The 20,556-nt window shown below is 43.9% G+C and overlaps 1 protein-coding gene across 1 annotated transcript in view; it reads left to right on the top strand.

The window, feature by feature from the left end:
* The first annotated feature begins 3,116 nt into the window (after window positions 1-3,116).
* The window catches only part of GLG1 (golgi glycoprotein 1), a 161,232-nt gene continuing 143,792 nt past the window's right edge, over window positions 3,117-20,556 (top strand). Inside the window, exon 1 of the mRNA XM_036751092.1 lies at window positions 3,117-3,551. Within this exon, the coding sequence (XP_036606987.1) occupies window positions 3,126-3,551 (426 nt within the window). The 5' untranslated portion in view covers window positions 3,117-3,125. The remainder of the gene's footprint in view (window positions 3,552-20,556) is intronic.

Consider the following 20,556-nt stretch of genomic DNA (forward strand, 5'->3'; position numbering starts at 1 on the left):
TTTATTTTGTCCAGAAAACAATCTGAGATCAGCAAGTAATTAAAAACAAACAAAACCACCTTTCCGGGAATACACTGGGTTCTGTGCTGATTCAGCCCAGTTTCTTACATCTTCATCCCCTTTCCAAATGAGGGCTGAGGTACTAGAAGACCCTCCATCAGAAAACAGAGCTTCACTCATATTCAAAACACTGCATTTTTCTGAGACACAAAAATGACTTGGTGTCGTAGAAGGAAGTTCAACAACACAGGTTAAAACACAGAGGGTTTCTGGAGGCCTTATGCCACAGGCATTCTTAGTAATGTCAGTTGTGTTGTTATTGGGTAATTCCAAGGCCAGCTTTTGGAAAGGCAGAACCACAATGAGCAAGAAGAGCCAGTAGATTACTGTGGGGCAGGGGCAAACTACCAACATGCTCACTACTCAGGAGGTTTTACTTCTTTCCAGTACATCTTGAATGTTTCCAAACCCGAGTCTTATATACTTTATTCCCAGATGTGAAGTTCTCCATCAATACCCCTGATTCAGGGTCTGAGGTCTTGGGTTCAAATCTTGGCTCTGCTATTTATTATTGCTGCCATCTGGGGCAAGACACAGTTTCTTGACTTCTTTTTCCTCCACTGTAAAATTTAGGGATTGAAAAGAGCAACTGGCTCTGAAGTCTGAGGGCCTGGATTCAAATCATTCCTCTAGTGCTTAGTCATGTCTCCCTGGGTAAGTCACAACCTCACCAGGTCCTCTGTAAAATGAGGGGGTTGGATTAGATGGCCTCTCAGGTCCCTCTCAGCTCCAGTTCTGGCTTTCTGGGGCTCTGTCTAGGTCTCAGTGATTTTTAATGTTCCCTTCTGGCTCTAAATCCTATGACTGTGGTTATCTACCATCTCTGTTCATAGTTCTGCATTTCTGCTGGGTCACTGCCAACAGAGAGGGCATAGGTTTGACTGAGATTAGTCGGATGAAAACCCAAGAGTCCAATGGTCAGAAATAAATGTCATTGCCTTGTCCAGCTTGCCAGGCTGTTAAGACTATGAAAAGTCCTTGAGACTGTCACCCAGGGACTGGTATTTCCAATGACTGCCCTGGGTGTGCACAAATAAGCAGATGTGGACAGACTCAGCATAACACCCAGGGTCACTTATCATCCTGGAGGTCTGTTATCAGCCTTCGGCAAGGAAACACTACACCCAAGACAGTGATCTTTGGTGCAGATAAGAAGGATAAGAAGCTGTCTGAACTCTCCTATCTTGGCAGCACCAACAAAGAAGAGAGGAAAAAAACAGATTGGAGCAGGCTAGCCACTTGTTGAGGGGCTGTTTGATTTAGCTTCTTATCACCCTACCAGGCAGAGTCCAAAACAAAAGAATGTCACTGCCACCCTCTTTAGGACGGGGAGTCTCACAATGACTGTGGAGAGAATGTGGTACGGAGCAAAGAGCAGGGTCTGCTTTTGACATGTTCCCTTGGAAAAGGGTTTTTTGTTTCTGAGCCTCAGTTTCTGCTCCTGTGAATTAAGTTGGGCTGGTTGATATCTAAGGCCTCTTACAGCTTGAACATTCTAAGACCAAGGTCTTCCACTGCATCCTGGGCCATCTATATCTTGCCACTGGATCCAGGTGACTCTGGAGGGGACAGTGAGGCTGGTGACTCTGCACAGCCCTGCCTCGCCTAAGTCCAATTCATTTGCACGTCTTGGCATCACCTCCCTGATGTCATGGTCCTCTTCGAGCATGAGGGACAAACAGTAATCTCTGAGGGGTGTACAAAAAGCCAGCTCTAACCATGCTCCAGTCCAATCAATGACCTCACTTACTACAAATTGGGGAGAAAAAGATGAAGGAGGACATGAGACATGAGCCCTGAAGTGGTCAGTAGGACCAGGTCAGAGCCTGAGGAAAAGAATTATAGCTGTAAACACAACTTCCAACCAATTTTACTCTTCCCCAATTAGATTCTAAGTTTCTTAGAGGGCCTGGAATATGTTTTCCTTTGGTTTCTTCCCCAGTACAAAGCACCCAGCCTCTTCAAGAGTAAATGCTTAAGTCGTATCTCTAGAACAAGGAATTCGTGAACAGTCAATCAGTAAACATGTATTAAGAGCCTACTATGTGCCAGGCACTGCATTAAGCATCGAAGATACAAAAAAAAAGGCAAACGAGAATAAAGATGAATAAATTCAAAATAATGTGAATTAACCAACTGGTGGGACAGAAAAAGTGGTGAAATGGAAGAAACCGAGAGATCAGGAGTTTAGGAGGCTTTTTTTCTGTTCATTTAATGCCATCTAAGATTTTGTGTTCCAAGTTCTGAACAGGTGAGACTCAAGACTTTGGGCTTCATTTTTGTCCCGCACACGTCAATTGCTCAGTGAATATACTGTAATATCACAGGACTGGGCCTGTCCCTCATTTGACCAAGTAGGCAGCTGAGGCACAGAGAGGCTAAGGGGCTTTGCCAGAGTCACACTGTCAGACAGCCAGTGACCCTCCCCAAAAAACCGGTCGTTAAAACTTTAGCAGAGCCACCATAATCCACAAGCCGATTAAAAGACACCTGAAGCCCAGGAGACTCGGGTTCCCCGTCTAGAGGGACGCAGGAGTCTCTACAGGTGAAGTCACTTGAGAGCAGGTGGCTGGGGGTGAGCGCAGGGGAGCTTGCGGGAGAATATAGAGATTCTCCGCGCCCCTCCCCCACCCCCACCCCGACCCCGCTGGGCTGGAGGACCTGGATTGTCACGTTAATCGATGTACACATAAAGTTTTTTTTGAATGTTGACTCAAGCAGCTGCGCGATGTGGCAGCCATCTTGGGAGAGGCGCCAAGTGACGCCGGTCGAAGGAATCACTCAGAGCGAAGCCACAACAACCCTGACTCCTCGGCATTCCTCCTCTTTGCTTCCTTTCCTCAATTTGTCAAAGAAAATTTAAGAAGACTCCGCTTTTCTCCAGGTTCGCTTAAGGTGCCGCCATCTTGAATGTGGCATCACCCTTTCTCCCCGTAACCTTTCTCCGGCGCCGCTCGGCCGCTCCCCATTCGCCGGGGGCGACGACGGCGCACGCCCCCCGTAGCTCCGCCCCTCATTTAAATACGTGGCGGCGCCGGGTACGTCGAGGCTGCCGCGGACCCAAGATGGCGGCGTGTGGACGTGTACGGAGGATGTTCCCCTTGTCCGCGGCTCTGCCGCTGCTTCTGCTCGTGGCGGCCCGGGCCGAGAGGCTCCCGAACCCCCAGAACCTGGGAGGCCTCCACCAGCCTCCGGGGCTGAGCCTCAGGGCCATCGGCGAGGCCGCAGAGCCGCCAGCCCAGGCGCACGCTCCGCAGCCGCCCCAGCAGCAGCAGCAGCAGCAGCCGCAGCAGCCCCAGCAGCCGCAGCCGCAACAGCCTTTCCCTGCCGGAGCGGGAGCGGGGCCGGCCCGGAGGGGCGGCGCGGGGCCCGGCGGCGGCTGGAAGCTGGCGGAGGAGGAGACGTGCCGGGAGGACGTGACCCGGGTGTGTCCCAAGCACACCTGGAGCAACAACCTGGCGGTGCTCGAGTGTCTGCAGGACGTGCGGGAGGTGAGCGCCCGCGGGGAGGGGCCCGGCCGGGCCGGGGAGGTGGCCGCGCCTCGGGCTCGCGCCGGGCCGGGGGCCGGGGGGCGACGTCCGTCCGGGGAGCCACGCCGAGGCCGGCCTTTTGTGTGGCCCGGGGCGCGCGCCGGGGGCTCGTGCGCCCTCCACGTCCCCTCCCCCGGTGACAGCTCGGGCCGAGCTGGGCCGGGGGCTCCCCTGGGGAACCCCGGGTCCGCCCCGCAGGGGCCGAGCCAGCCCTCGGAGGACAGCCCCCGGGGCGGGGGGGGGTCGTAACAGTGACCACAGTAACGCCGGCTCCCCTGTCTAAAGCGCTTCAGTTATCTCACGCGGCGGTCTGGGGGCGGGGGGACGGTGCTGTGCTTCTCCTGGCTTTTACAGATGTGGAAACTGAGGCTGGGAGAGGTAGGGGCTTTGGCGCCGCGTGCTGTGCTTCTGGCGTTTACAGAGGTGGAAACAGGCCAGCGGGGTTAGGGACCTTGTCTTCCGAACTGCCCCTCAGCCCGGCAGGCTCGGTGCGCTTGGCCCTGGGACGCCTTGGCAGCAAGTATCCTTTTTAAGGTCCTCCAAACTTTGTGCTGCCTTCGAGGTTGCTGATCGGGACGCCCCCTCTTTCTGGTGGCCAAATTTAGTTTTAGTTCTCTAATGGTAACTTCACGATGGGGAGGCAGAAAATTATTTGGTGCGATTAAATTAGGGCCAGTAAATTAAGTGACTCAATACTGAGAATTTTCCTCTTTCCTGTAGAGGTCATGAAGCAGACAGAGAGATGCCCGTTGGCTTGTCTTAACTAATCATTGTTTACAGGAGGCGCAGCCCATGGGGGTGTTAGAGTTTGTCGGAGCAGGTTGATCGGCCGAAGAGAGCCATCCTGGGTAAATGGAGCGGTCTAATCACTTACTTTCTACTCTTCCTGTTAGGCTTTAGGCTAAGGGCCCTTTTTAAAGAGTAATCAGGGTGTGAGAGGAGAGGCCGCTGCGTGTAATGGATCTGGATCCAAGTCCTCAACTTCCCAGTGCCTTGGGCAGTGCTTGGAGGGCTGATGACCTACATTAGTGGAGGGAGTTTCCCTTTTTTGGGAGGGGAGGATTCCTACACAAATGAAATCACAGGTCCAGTTTAAAAAAAAATTTTTTTTTGACATAGGAAAATTACAGCTTTAGAGATAGGAAATTTATTCCTAGATAAATTGTGTCTTTCTCCAATAGTTTAAGTTTAGAATTTTATGAGAATGATGAAAGTTTACATTTATGTAACACTTTAAGGTTTACAGAACACATTGCATGTATTTTCATTTGATCTTAACAACGTTTGGCATTTGTTGTGATTTTTTTTCGCCTTTCACTTTTCCTGGACTGTTTGTGTTTAGAGTTAGTGTGAGTGAATAATGGGGCTTCAGCAGTTTGGAGAATAGTAGAACGATTTTCATTGATCCTCTGGTCTATTCCCTTAGCATTCTTTGACTTTTTTCGTAAGTAATTAGATACAGAGCCAGTTTTCCTCAAACTGATCTTGGCTCCCTGATTTCCATATCTATTAATGGTGTCATTTCCTGCTGCTCTTCAGCAGGATCAGGGGGTTTTATGTGTATGTGCTTGTAGGGAAGGCAGACCCTCTGTCTAGCTTCGGTCTTCATCCCTACCCTGGATACGCTAATCCCTTACATGGGCAATATTGCCAGGACTTGTGGTTTTGTTGGTGTGTTAACTTCCTCCACCAAAGCAGATTGAAATCTGTTTATAACTTTTATCGTGTTGGACCGTGGTGATCCCGCCGCTGACAGAGAGAGGGGGGTGTTTGAACTGAAGTCTGGGGCCCGCCAGGCCAGCAGTCTCTATACTCCTTTACATGATATGCAGTAGGAATGTTTAAAGCCCAGCAGTCGCTATTATAATCCCCATTAGCCGTGCTAGTGGAGGGCAGGCTATTTATATAGGACTAATTATAGGATCTGTTAAATAGGCGTAGTAGATGAAATCCTGCTTTATTAAGTGGAAAGAATCCCAGACCAGGATTCTGGTCTCTGGCTCATTTGGTGACAGGACAAAAAAAGGTTGGAGGTGACTTCATTTTGTTCCTCTCACAGGAGTGATATAAGCTGTCCAAAGGAAGTTACTAGATAAGGCTTTCACTTATGATAATTCACTGGACCGTAGAGAACAGTTCTTTATACACAGAAGATGCTTAGGGAGTGCTGTTGGTTGAGAGATGAGGATCCGTGAAATAGTGTGGAGATAGATGTCTTCTAAATTGAAGCTGCTGTAGTTTAAAACACGTGAAGAACCTGCTTTCTGTTTTCTTTTGAAATCTTCAGCATGGCCTCTTACTTCATGTGACTCTGGAATTTATCAGCTCTGTTGGATACATTTGAAAGAGCAACTTGGTTAAGGAAATGTACTTTAGCTGTAATGTGAAATTAAGAATGGAATGGAGAGATTTTTTTTGTAAATAGGAACATTTGGCAAAAAAAAACAGCCTTTTTAATTCCTTTGAACTTAAATCTGGAGGAAATTTTTTTTTTATTCTTAGGAGGATTATGAAAAGGTAGGGGTGCTGAACCCATGGGATATTTAAATGTAAAAGAATGCAGCTGGCTTTCTTTTGGTTATAAGCATGCTGGTGAGTTGTCTGGTTAAGTCATAAGTTTAAACAGTTTTTAGTTTGTCTTTTTCCTAGTGAGGTATTAAAATTTATGCTGTTCACATTACTAAGTGTACTTAAAGGTAATGATTAATACTAATGTATTAATTACTTCTCTGCTTCCCCACAGTTATTTTAAATCTGCCTGGTGAATTGTGTATGCCAGTACATTTTGAAATCTGTGTGTGAACAATACGAAGCTGTGCTTAACGTTCAGTCGGAATTGTTTAGTTTATGGCTTTTTCATAGCTTCCGTTTTGAAAGCTTTTAAAGTGTGTTAAGTGGGAGTCTTTTTGAGACTTTCTCAGATGATTAATATTTTTAAAACGGTTTGATCCACCAAAGGGCCAGTCAGTTAAATGTTAATGACAGTTATGACTGATTGGTAGCCTTGGAAAGTGAAGACTTTGCAAAGCATGGTCATAAAGAACAAAGTACAAATTTCCTTCCTGCTATATATAAGGGAGCCTTGGAGATTCAGTCCTTCCTCCACAGGAAGGAGCTTTCTCTTTGAGAAGTTAGTTGGGTGGCTGGCTAGGGGGTGCCTGGAGCCAGGAAGAGCTGAGTTCCAGTCTTGCCTCAAAGAAGCTCACTAGCTGTATGACCTGGGGGCAAATCACTTAACCTCTGCTTCCCTTTCCTCATCTGTAAAAATGGGGATGATAACAAGCCCTTAATAACCTACCTGCCAGGGTTGTTGTGGGGATCCGATGAAGTAATGGTATCAAACACAAGTAAAAACAGATCCCTCAAGTTCACATATGCACTTAGAAAGCCATAAATTAACATTATCTATGTTGTATTGTGTTTTTATTTTCTTAAATATTTCCTTTAACTGGGGAATTTTGCCTGGCTTTATTCTAATTCTCTTGGGGCCTTCAGTTCATTCTCTGGGCCAATATTAGATTATAAGGTTCAGGGCCTCTGCAGCCACTTGTCTGGTACCCATGCGCTGTGTTCAGAGTGTGTATTCAGTAATTTATAATAATCACAGCTCACCTGTGTGTGCTCCGTTAAGGTTTACCAAGCACTCTTCCTCATAGCTATCACAAGTAACACCCCCATTTTACAGATTACCAGCTGAGGCCAGAGGGGCAAACTTGCTCATCATCACCCCGGGATCATTTTTCAGCACAGGTGTCTCCTAGGCCTGGAGTGCCGGAGACAGCTTTTGTCACCTCTGCCTTTTGCTGTCATTAGCCTCCTTCCATGCTCAGATTTGTGGCCTCTTCCTTCTCAAATCCTTTCCTCCTCTGGCTAGTTGTTCCCTCTCCCTGTTAAGATAACTTTGTTTTATTTGTTTGCAGGTTTTATCAGACCCCGGCAGAATGCACACTCCCTGGTGCCTGGGCTGGTTTTTATTGTTTGTGTATTCCCGTTGCCCTGCAAACAATAGTCCCCTTCTTAGATGTTTGTGATAGCTGGAACTCGAACTCAGATCTCCTGACAAGTTAGGTGCTCTCTTCACTGTTTTACCTAGAATCGAACCTAAATGAATAGATCAGCCCTAAACCAAAAAGATGCACAAAACAAAAAGGCCCTTTGACACTCCTTCTACATCTACTTAATTTACATAAAATAGAGCTGCTTCCTAAGCTTCTGCTTCTCGAGAGGGAGCAGGAAGAGAGACAGCTGGGGAGTGGGGAGCAGCTGGACCAATTGTGGGCCAGCGGCCGGAGGCACAGACCTGGGGTCACGTGGAACGAGGGAATCCTTCTCTGGCCTGTTCTTCCCGTCAGGAACCTCTGTCTGTAATAATGATCCTAACTGACGTTTGTGGAGCACTTTCCACGCCCTGCAGCCTTTGTGCCTCACCACACCTCTCCATTTTTATAGATGAGGAAACTGAGATTCTAAGAGGTAAGTGATTGCCCATGATGAAAAAAATAAACGGCTTTGTAGTTTACTATATTCTGGGCACTGTGCTAATTGCTTTACAAATATCATCTCATTTAAACCTCACAAAAACCCTGGGAGGTGGGTTCTGTTATTATCCCCATTTATAGATGAGCAAACTGATGTAAATAAAAGTGGGTGACTTGCCCAGGGTCACCCAGCTATTCAGTGCCTGAAGTAGGATTTGAACTCAGGTCTTCCTGAGTCCAGGCCCAGTGCCTGGTCTAACTGCTGTACCCTCAAGCCTCCTGGAAGTCAGGCAATAGCTAATAAGTGTCTGAGACAGAATTTAAATTCCAGTTCTTCCTGACATCCAACACAAAACTCAAAAATCCTAAAATCTCCTTCTTACTGCTGCCTAAAAATAATCCCTATAACAGGATGAGAGACGTAGTTTGGTGTCCTGGCTACGGGGTCTTAGAGACCTGGGTTCCAGTCCTACTTCTGATACCTACTATCACTGTGACCCTGTGGGAATCACTTAACCTCAGTGCTCCAAACAGACGCATCAAACATCCAGAATTCCTCAGTGGGAATGGAACTAGATTAAAATGTCATTGGGAAATGTTTAACAAAATAAATAAAAATACAATACAAGATAGATAATATTAATTTATGGTTTCGGAAGTCAGCACTTCCCTTTGATTTTGATACTGCTGCTCAGGTAACTTTCTAAGATTATGTGCTGAAGGGAAGGTACCCACATACCTTGATGGAAAGAGTTTCTTTCCTTGGAATTTGCTTGCATGAGTGAAAATACAGCTTTAGCCCCTGGCCCCTTTCTTACTGCCGCACACTTGACACTCCTGTGAGTGGGAACCAGGAACAGCCTATTTAATTTGGGAGAGACTGGCTCAGGACTGAGAATATGAAGACAAAAACAAAGCGCCCTCTGCCCCCAAGGAGCTTATATTCTGATGGTGGAGGGAGATAGGTGGAGAAGGAAGGTGGTGGGGGATGATGAGACATCTCCCTGGAGCTTTGAAGGAAGCCTGAGGAGGAAATGCATCCCAGGCACCCTGAGAGAGGAAATGGCCTTGTGGGCCAGCTTGGATGCCTGGAGGAGAGTGAGGTGAGGTGCAGTGAGCAATGAGGGAAAAGGCGGTAAAGCTTTTAAAGCTGAAGAGAGGAGTCTGAGCTTGGTCCTAGATAGGCAGTGGTGTGAAGGAGACACTGGAGGCAGGGGACCGGTCCAGCACAGCTTTGCCTTCAGCTCAGCCTGGTTACTTCTTTACAGCCCTTTGGGCCAGTTTAATACTTCCTCCAGGTGACCTCTATCTTGGCCTCCCCTCCTCCTCCTAGCTCTTCTTTTAATGGCTTGATTCTCATGTCGTGAACACTTAAGACCCTTCACTAACTGATTGCCTCTCTGCATACTCCACTGCCCTCCCGAAACGTGGTGCCCAGAACTGGACTCTTCATGGTAATGATGGGGGAAAAAGTGGTTTTTTTTTTTCCCTTTAGTATCATTTATTTATTTATTTATTTATTTTTATAAATTTTTTATTTTTAGTTTACCACGCACGGTTCTACATAGTTTTGAGTTCCAGTTTTTCTCCCCTCCCTCCCCAAGACGGCATGAAGTCTCATATAACTGTCATGTATAACTTCGCATTGAATTAATTTATGCACTAGTCAGGTCGTGGAGAAGAATTTTGACCAATGGAATGAATCATGAGAAAGAAGAAACAGAACCAAAAAAAAAAACCCCAAAAACAAAAACAAAAGAGAAGCAGAAAAGGCGAGCATGTAGTGGGGGGAAAAAGTGTTTGATGAAAGAGTAAATGTGTGAGAACGGTGTAGTGAGAGACGCCTTGGATTGGGAGTTAGGAAAGCGGGTTCTTTTGTTGGCTGCAAATGTTGTTATTGTTGTCGGGTCCCACTCTTGGTGACCCCATTTGGGGTTTTCTTGGCAAAGATACTGGAGTGGTCTGCCATTTCCTTCTCCTGCTCAGTTTTACAGATGAGGAAACTGAGGCAAACGGTGAAGTGACTTTTCCAGGGTCACACAGCTAAGAAGTGTCTGAGGCCAGATTTGAACTCACAAAGCTGAGTCTTCCTGATTCTAGGCCCAGCAGTCTATCTGCTGCACCAGTACTACCCACTGTGGCTGCCGTAACCACCTCTGACCTCTGTGACCTCAACTATCAAAGGAAGCTGGCCATTGAACCACATGATCTTTAAGGTTTGCTAGTGCTAGTTGTATAACCTAACCACAAAAAACAGTCTTGTTCCCAGCAGGACCCTAGCTGATGTTTTTGAGGGAGGTGGCAGTGAGGGGTCAGATCTATGATATTATTGGTGTAAGGAACTCATGGTAAGGCTTTGGGTCTGTGGAGAGGAAGGTGGGCAGAAATAGGATACAGACAGGTTTGGAAAACAGATCCGAAGCTTGCCATAGAGGCTTGATGTAATACTAATGAAATAACTTCAGTTGTCTAGACATCTGCTGGAGCTCTTTCTCTGCTGAAAGTCAAGTAGCTAATCACTTCTGGACTTACCTTCGTGATCCTTCATTCACCTAACGAAGCTAAGATCTGACCAGGTCACTCTGTGTCCCCTGCAGGATCCAATCAGAAATGCTGTTTGGCTCCTACCTTTCCAGTTTTCTCATACCTTCCTCCCTGACAGGTACTCCTTGATCCACTGTCCGCTGTTTCCTGGTTGTTCTGGGAGCAAGGCGCTATGTCTCTCAGGCTGTTTATTGCCCATTACTGGAATGCTCTCTCCTCAACATCTACCAGCTTCCCTGGATTCCTTTAAGTCCTCACTAAAATCCCATCTTCTACTGGAAACCTTTCTAACCTCTCTTAATTCCAGCCCCTTTTCTCTGTTAGTTATTTCCTTTCTGTGCTAGATAGATAGCTTGCTTTGTATATATTTATTTGCATTTTGTCACCTTGTTAGATTGTGAGCTCCTTGAGGATAAGGATTGTCTTTTGTTCCTTTTTGTATCTGTAGTGCTTAGCACAGTGCCTGGCACATAGTAGGTGCTTGATAAATATTTATTGATTTATTATTGATTGATTCTGGATCTGATTCTCGTTAACTGGGAGGAACCTATTTGTTGGGGGTGGAAATGACGAGGGGTGGGGCGGTGACCAGTTTGTGATGGAGGAGAAGAATTGTGGGGATAGTCTGTCAGCTACCTCACAGTCTTGGAGACAAGATGAATTTCAGCGGGTTAGTCCCAACCATAACATGAGCGTGAACAAAGGCACAGAAGGTAGAAATGAAAATATTACTTGGTGATTAAGGAAAGCAATAATAATTCATAGTCATTAGCCCTTTGTGATTAGAATGTTTTCCACAGTTTTTTTTTTTTAAGCTAAGAAACTGAGGAGTTAGGAAAGGAGGGACAAGACTTAGGAAGACCTTGAATATCATCGTCAGAGAATTTTAGGCATGATGTAATAGGCAAGGCCATAGGCCTGATGAATAACCTGGCTTATGAAGTGGCCTGGGCTTAAAATTTTGCTGTAGTTTGAGTTAAATAATTTTTAGAAATCTCTATTTTGTGTCAGTGAATATAGTATTTGTTTATAGAAAGTTGTTGCATTCTGGTTTATTGTGCAGTAATGAGAAGTGGAACGTTTGGACAACCAAAAATGAGATGTTTCTTTTTTATTTGGGTCACTAAAGTCCCAGTGTGTCTGATCCTAGTCGTCTGAAAGATGATTCTTGTTTGCCATGAGAAATTTAAAATGTTTTAAAACTACCTTTACTTCTATTCCTATCAAGTGAGCTGTCCAGACTAAAAATTCTCATTTTTAAAAATTTCCTGTTACCTTCTGAGCGCTTTGTACATGGCAAGAGAATTCATCTACTTTAACCACAGCGTTAGCAAGTGGAGCCTATTAAACTGTACTAGATAAATTTCAACTTAAGAAAAAATTCCTCTGTAACTTTAGTAGTGTACCAATAGTAATAACTGAAAGTGAACAAAGATTAGGTATTGAGAAAGTTTTTGCCAATGCTGAGAGTATAAGGCATAGTGATGGAATGATGGGATTTCAGAAGTGGAAGGGACCTACCTTAAAGATGAGACCAAAGAGGCCATGCTGTCCGATACCCCCCCATACCCTCCAAATTATGAAGGTAAAGACACAAAAGATGGAGTGACTTGCCCAAAATCATACTGGTAATAAGTATAAGGATGGGCTTGGAACCCATTTCCTATGACTCAAGTCCAGAACTCCCCTTCTAATCCACCATCCCCTTCCTCATTTGACAGAGGAGGACACTGGAATGTTTAGGATCCTAGAGATGAATGGGACCTTAGAAATTATCTAGTCTGATTCCCTTATTTTACAAAAACGAGAATACTGAGGTCCAGAGAGCTTGTGACTTGCTACAAGGGACACCATGCTGCCTTAATGTGTAGCAGAATTACAAATACAGAGCGAACCTGGGTATATTTGTTAAGTTGAGGGAGCTTTGTTCCCACGGGGATAGGAGGGTGTGCCCTAAACACCTACCTGCCTATCTGCCCACCCAGGGCCCTACTTACCTGGTTAATGGGGGGGTTGCCTGACTTGCCTGTTTACCTAGCCCTAGCTCGAGGTCCCTGGGCACCTGCACTCCTCCTCGCCCCATAGTTCTACTCTGTATCTTTATCACCAGAGGTGCCTAGAGTACCGAGGGCCAGCTAAGTTTGGACTTGCCGCCAGAGTATGTCAGAGGTAAGACTCTGCTGGGTCTTTTGTCTCTGAGGCTACATTGTACTGTTTCTGGACCATAGACACACAACAACTATGCAAGCTGAGGGTAGGAGGAGAAATGGTTTCCAGAGGGAAGAGAGGTTGACTTAACCACATCTTGTAGCTTTGAGACAGGCTTTGTATCCACTATGCCACGCTGTCTCTGACACGTGACTGTGGTTCCGATTTTGGAATCATAAACAAATAAACTCTGCTATTGTTCCTGGAAAGGGTATGTCAGTTTACTCTCCTTATAGCATCACTCACCTTCTTTGTAATTTTCCAAACCAAAATATCCTTCCGTGATCACGTTCCCTTATCATAGGAGGTTTCCTTCTATTAAAATGTCAGCTCCTTGGGGCAGTGACTGTGGTAAGCTTTTGTGTTTGGAATTCTAGTGCTTGGCACATAGGAAGCATTTAACAAATGCTTTCTCATTCATGCTAGCACAGGCCAGCACCTCGTCTGCAATGTCTAGACTTCGAAGAGTCACATAGTAGTACGTATTGAGGCCAAACTAGGCCTTATGAACTCCAAGGAGATGATCTTCTTTTTCCACCATTACACTACCTCTCCTACCTCAGGCTCCTTTTACATTTCCCAGGTGATGAGATGAATAAGTTGCATAGGTTTTTGTGAGTTCTGGGTCTGTGAGTTCTTGAACATTCATCCTGTTTAAAATTAGAGAGACAGAGACAGACACACCACTTTCAACTTTCCTTTCTTTCTGAAGGGGTTCCATTAGCAAAACATTTTTTTCCTGAGTGTCAGATTTTAGTCATTAACTCCAGCTTTCCTTTTTCACTATTTTGTGTGATTACCCATTTACAATAGTAATAATTTATATAACACTTAAGGGTTTACAAAACACCAGTATGTTGTTAGGTTGTAGAGTTAAGTTAATCTGCATAAGAATTTCTGAGTTTCTGTTTCCAAGTGATATTTACAGGGTTACATTTATATTATAAATGGGCTTTTCAGGTACCCAAGTTCTTTCATTGTCTATGGAACATTTTTTTTTCTTTGTTAGATTTGGGTCTTTGTATTTAATTTAGAAACTTAGAAAGTCAGCAGCTTGATTATTCTATTAGACATTTATGGATTTACTTCTTTTTTAGACTTTTCAGATTATCTTGAAAAAAATTTTTCTGTAAGTTTTAAATTTAGCATAATGCCAACAGGCAGTTTACAATGAACTTTTTTTTAAAAATCCAAATATTTTATTGGTGCCTTTTGTCATTATATGTTACTTGAGAAACTCACCTCTCCAGATTGAGCCATCCGTTGTCAAAGAATACTGTATGTGATGGCTGCACTTGGCAAGGCTGGTACAGTAAATTCTGGATTTAGCGCATTTTTTACTATCATGCATGCTTGCCTCCATCCTTGCTTCTAGTCTCATACACCATACCTCATCAGTCTTACTGTTTTCAGGTGCAGGAATCTGGCTGGGTAACTTTAAGAGGATTGGGAGGGAGAGAAGAGAAAGAGAGAGAAAATAGGATTCCTTAGCTCTGTGTCTTAACTGCTATGACATCCATAGGAGACAGTGATGATAATCTTTATATTTCCATTTATATCTTTAAAGTTAGATTGGGTAGCTTAACTTCGAGAGTATTAGGGAATCAATTGGAATATCTTCGGGAAAGAAACTAAAGCAATTTTCTGAAGTAATGTTGTATTTCATATTTTTTGCCCTTTCCCACAAAGTTTAAATCTAGGTTCTACTATTGATTCAACAACAAAACCTTCATTCGTATTTATAGGCAGGAGGGTAGGTTCAGAGCTTAGATGTAGGAAGTAGAAAAATTTTATGTTCTGCAAGATGCCCAAGTTAAACCAACCCATATTATAGTTTTTAAATAACTATATTTTAAGACATGATAATCTATAGAAAGAAGTACGAAGTGCCATTTATTTTATTGGTTGAAGAACAGCAGGCATGTATGGCATCTGTGTGCCTGCTGTAGGATGATAAATATAAAAATCACAGCAGTTTTCCTGAAAGTCTTAGTTGTCTGGCCAGTAATAAACATTTTTTTCTTCAAAGTGACTGTTAGCAGCTTAAAAAAAACCACAACTGGTCATTTTTTTACTGTTCTTCCTACTTCAGGAAGCCTGTGCTGTACCCTAGAGGAATCAAGAACAACCCCTTCAGCTAGTAGGTTCTTTCTAAAGCCTTTGCTTATTTTCTGAGGATTCATTAGACAGGTTTGCAGTAGTTTGTTCTTGTTGGTGGTTTTTTTTTTTTAATTTTTGACCCCACTTTCCTTTCTTTGGTGCAGCTGATCCTCTTTCACTTTGGACTTGGATGATGCTTGAAATAATTGACTTGCCCCACAACAATAGCTTTTGTAAAATCTCTAAGAGTCACTGAAGTGTGCTTTTAAGGAACCATAATTTTGCCCAGTTCCTTGTAGTAATTCATTCTTTATAAGCACAGCCTTAAACACTGCAAAAGAGAACCATGGAATGCCTACCTAAGGCATGAAATCCAGAATGCAGTTGACAAGGGCCTAAGTAAAGGTGGGAAACAAGTTTAGTCTGGTTTAGTGTGTTCAAGGACAGCTGTTCTGTGTCATACCAATGTTCGTGGGTTCTCACACACACATGAATATTACCATCACAATCAGAATTGTTTGTCTCAAATAGTTCACAAGCCACTGTGGTCAGAGAGGGCACTAGAGGGGGGTGGGAGTTGTGGGAATCCAGAAGGGCTTCCTGCATAAGGTGCCCAAGCACCTCTGGAAAGGGGAGAGGGATTCCGTGATCAGGGGGACAGTGCAAAGACTCAGAGAAGGGAGATAGTATTTGTGAGGAACAGTAAAAAGGACAGTTTGACTTTATTGTAGAGAAAGGTTTGGGTGGTTTGTGCCTTAATTAGGTTGCAAAGTTATTTGGGGATAGGTTGTGAAGGACTTTAAAAGCCAAGTGGAGGAGCTTCTGTTTGGTTCTAGAGGCAGTAGGAAAGTAGGAAAAGCCATGGAAGGTTATTGAGTAGGGGAGTGATTACACTTGTACCTTAGGAGATGCACTTTGATAGCTCTGTGGAGGGTGGACTGGAGAAATGAGACTTGAAGTCAAGAAACCTTGTCAGGCAAGAAGATGGTAATTTGCCTTAATGGGGAGGTGGGATCCCTTGGACTCTTCTTGAAAGACTGACTTTTTAGGTCCTAAGTAAAACGAACTACAAGTTGCAAAAAGACAAGGAAAAAAATTCGTAATTATCAGAAATATCCTAAAATGGGTTAAGCTTCCGTAATAGGTCTTGGTCACTGGGGGGTCAGCAGACAATGCTGGATGGCCACTCTTTGTTTATGTCGTAGAAAGGGTTCCTAGTGGACTAGTCAGCTCCTGAAGTCCTTTCCAGCTCTGAGATTCTGTGATTCTGGTTTAGTCTTGATGTGAGGCAGGAGGGAACATTTGGATGACGATGATGGAAGAAGCTTTTTTAGAAAGATTAGTACAAAAGTAGTGTATATGACTGGAGTTGGGGTCTATGGGGAAGATGTTGGAGTGGGATCCCAAGTCATAAATGTAGACCCTGAAGGGATTTTAGAGATCCTCTGCTCCCCCTTATTTTATCGACGAAAACCCTCAGACTCAGGGAGGGCCAGTCGTGTCCATGGTCCCATGAAACTTAGCAGAAATCCAGATGTGAGGAATTGGTGCAAGTGTCTTTTGTCCTCTGGAGAGTCATTAGGTGGTACTCCTCTAAGAATGGGAGAAGTTCGGTGTTAACTTAAATCACTTTGTTGACATTTATAGACCCTCTTGTATTTTATCTCTGCCAGTGTCACCGGGCTGGGGAAGGAGAGTATGGAGCCTGAGCGCTCCATCACACTTTACAAAAGTGGAAGGGGTGAGTGGGAGAAAATGTCCAGAAAGCTTATTTTCAAAATAGTAAGTATTTGTTTTCCAATTTTATTGAGCTGGAGAGAAAGGCTCATTTAAAAAAAAAAACAAACTTTATTGTACTTATCAAGATAGAATCTCAGTTCCCCTTTCTCACTATTGGTAAGAGAACTTGAAATAGCAACATTATTTATAGAGGAAGGTAGGATTCTAATGTTGCTTACATCTTACTGCTCAAATAAAACTGAGCCCCTTTCCATTAATGAAAAAAAATCCAGTATAACATAATAAAAGTATCATTTTATTAAGACTATTTGACATTTTATAGGAAATTCCAATACTGTACATAAATAACTGTGCCAAAAGTGCATCACAAATAGGTTCATTGTTGAGTGGACAGACTTGTGAAACATTTTTTGTGGTGAATATCTCCTTCAAAAGAATTCATTGTATTTTCATCAGCATGGCAATTTGAAATGCTGATGCATTTGTTGTAACAAGGAAATGGGTTTTTAGGTTAAAAGATGCTGTACTAGTATTTGTTTTTTTTGTTTTTTTTTTAGTTAGAAGCTCTTTCTTTATTCTTTTTTTTTTAAATGCAATTTATTTATTTAACATATTTGGTTTTCAGCATTGATTTTCACAACATTTTGAATTACAAATTTTCTCCCCATTTCTACCCTCCCCCCCACTCCAAGATGGCTTATATTCTGGTTGCCCTGTTCCCCAGTCAGCCCTCCCCTCTATCACCCCCCTCCCCTCTCATCCCCTTTTCCCTTCCTTTCTTGTAGGGCAAGATAAATTTCTACGCCCCATTGCCTGTGTATCTTATTTTTTAGTTGCATACAAAAACTTTTTTTGTTTTTGAACATCTGATTTTAAAACTTTGAGTTCCAAATTCTCTTCCCTCTTCCCTTCCCACCCACCCTCCCTAAGAAGTTGAGCAATTCAACCTAGGCCACACATGTATCATTATGTATAACCCTTCCACAATACTCATGTTGTGAAAGGCTAACTACATTTTGCTCCTTCCCAACCCATCCCGCTTTATTGAATTTTCTCCCTTGACCCTGTCCCCTTTCCAAAGCGTTTGTTTTGATTACCTCCACCCCCATCTGCCCTCCCCTCCATCATCCCCCCCCCCCCCCCCCCCCCCGCCTTTTATTTTTTTTTTTTATCTTCCTCCCTCTTCTTTCCTGTGGGGTAAGATACCCAACTGAGTATGTATGGTATTCCCCCTCAGGCCAAATCTGATGAGAGCAAGGTTCACTCATTCCCCCCTCACCTGCCCTCTCCCTTCCTCCCATAGAACTGCTTCCTCTTGCCACCTTTATGTGAGATAATCCACCCCATTCTATCTCTCCCTATCTCCCTCTCTCAGTATGTTGCTCTCTCATCCCTTAATTTCATTTTATTTCTTTTGGATATCTTCCCTTCATCTTCAACTCACCCTGTGCCTGCTCTCTCTCTTTTACATATATATATATATATATATATATATATATATACACACACACACATACATACACATACATACATATACACATAGATATATACATACATACACATTCATCTATATATATACATAAACATATATATACACATATATATATACACATACACATATGCATATTCCCTTCAACTACCCTAATACTGAGGTCTCATGAATCATACTCATCATCTTTCCATGTAGGAATGTAAACAAAACAGTTCAACTTTAGTAAGTCCCTTGCAATTTCCGTTTCTTGATTACCTTTTCATGCTTCTCTTGATTCTTGTGTTTGAAAGTCAAATTTTCTATTCAGTTCTGGTCTTTTCACTGAGAAAGCTTGAAAGTCCTCTATTTTATTGAAACTCCGTATTTTGCCTTGGAACATGATACTCAGTTTTGCTGGGTAGGTGATTCTAGGTTTTAATCCTAGCTCCATTGACCTCCAGAATATCGCATTCCATGCCCTTCGATCTCTTAATGTAGAAGCTGCCAGATCTTGGGTTATTCTGATTGGGTTTCCACAATACTCAAATTGTCTCTTTCTGGCTGCTTGCAGTATTTTCTCCTTGATCTGGGAGCTCTGGAATTTGGCAACAATATTCCTAGGAGATTTCTTTTTGGGATCTATTTGAGGAGGCGATCGATGGATTCTTTCAATTTCTATTTTGCCCTGTGGCTCTAGAATATCAGGGCAGTTCTTCTTGATAATTTCCTGAAAGATGGTATCTAGGCTCTTTTTTTGATCATGGCTTTCAGGTAGCCCAATAATTTTTAAATTCTCTCTTCTGGATCTATTTTCCAGGTCAGTGGTTTTTCCAAGGAGATATTTCACATTGTCTTCCATTTTTTCATTCCTTTGGTTCTGTTTTATAATATCCTGATTTCTCATAAAGTCACTAGCTTCCACTTGCTCCAATCTAATTTTTAAAGTAATATTTTCTTCAGTGGTCTTTTGGACCTCCTTTTCCATTTGGCTAATTCTGCCTTTCAAGGCATTCTTCTCCTCATTGGCTTTTTGGAGCTCTTTTGCCATTTGAGTTAGTCTGTTTTTTAAGGTGTTGTTTTCTTCAGTGTATTTTTCAGTATTTTTTTGGGTCTCCTTTAGCAAGTCATTGACTTGTTTTTCATGGTTTTCTCGCATCCTTCTCATTTCTCCTCCCAATTTTTCCTCTACTTCTCTAACTTGCTTTTCCAACTCCTTTTTGAGTTCTTCTATGGCCTGGGGCCAGTTCATGTTTTTCTTGGAGGCTTTGGTTGTAGGCTCTATGACTTTGTTGTCTTCTTTAGGCTGTATGTTTTGGCCTTCTTTGTCACCAAAGAAAGAATCCAAAGTCTGAGACTGAATCTGGGCATGTTTTCGCTGCCTGGCCATATTCCCAACCAACTAACTTGACCCTTGAGTTTTTCAGTGGGGTATGACTGCTTGTAGACTAACGAGTTCTATGTTCTACGTTTGGGGGGGAGGTGTCAGCTCTGTCAGAGCCGCACTCCTCCTTCCCCAAGGACCCCCAGTCCAGACTGGGCTTAGATCTTCAGCAGGCTGTTGCACTCCTGCTCTGATCCGCCACTTAATTCCTCCCACCAGGTGGGCCTGGAGCCGGAAGTAACAACAGCTGTAGCTGCCCCACCTCCGCTGCCCCCGGGGCTGGAAGCCGAACCGCGAACTCCTTCTACTCCCGCAGCTTTTCCCACTAACCTTCTCCGCAGTCTTTGGTGTTTGTGGGTCGAGGGGTCTGGTAACTGCCGCAGCTCACATATTCAGGGCGCTAGGGTCCCCTCCGCCGGGCTTCTGGTTTGGATTGTCCACGCCGCTCAGGCTGGGCTCTGCTCCACTCCGTTCCCAGCTCCCAGCTCCGTGTGAAATAGACCTCACCCAGAGACCATCCGGGCTGTCCTGGGCTCGAGCCCTGCTTCCCTCTGCTGTTCTGTGGGTTCTGCCGTTCTAGAATTGGTTCAGAGCCATTTTTTATAGGTTTTTGGAGGGACTCGGGTACGGAGCTCACTCTAGTCCATGCTTACCCGCCGCCATCTTGGCTCCGCCCCTGTACTAGTATTTGTTTAAAAAAAGGATTCTACTTTTAAAATAATGGTTTTTTCCCCCATTGCCTAGCCCAGTGCTCCATATATAACAGGGAGTCATTAAATGTTTGCTTATTTGATGAATTGTTACCCTAATTCTGAACACACTCAAATGATGTGAAACAAGTAGTTCCATATGTAGCTGTCTGTTTCATGGGGAGCCTTGCTTAGGGACACAGAAATGCTGCTGGCTTGGACAGTGTTATATTGTCCTCTCAGCTGAATGCTTCAGTGACTCTAAAATTTAGTGTGAAATTGTTTTCAACTCCTTATGTATGTTTGAAACTTTCTAGGAAGAAAGTGGTTAGCAAAATTTGTTACTTGTCAATTT

This window comes from Trichosurus vulpecula, chromosome 3 (genome assembly GCF_011100635.1).
Source record: "Trichosurus vulpecula isolate mTriVul1 chromosome 3, mTriVul1.pri, whole genome shotgun sequence".
Lineage (NCBI taxonomy): Eukaryota > Metazoa > Chordata > Mammalia > Diprotodontia > Phalangeridae > Trichosurus > Trichosurus vulpecula.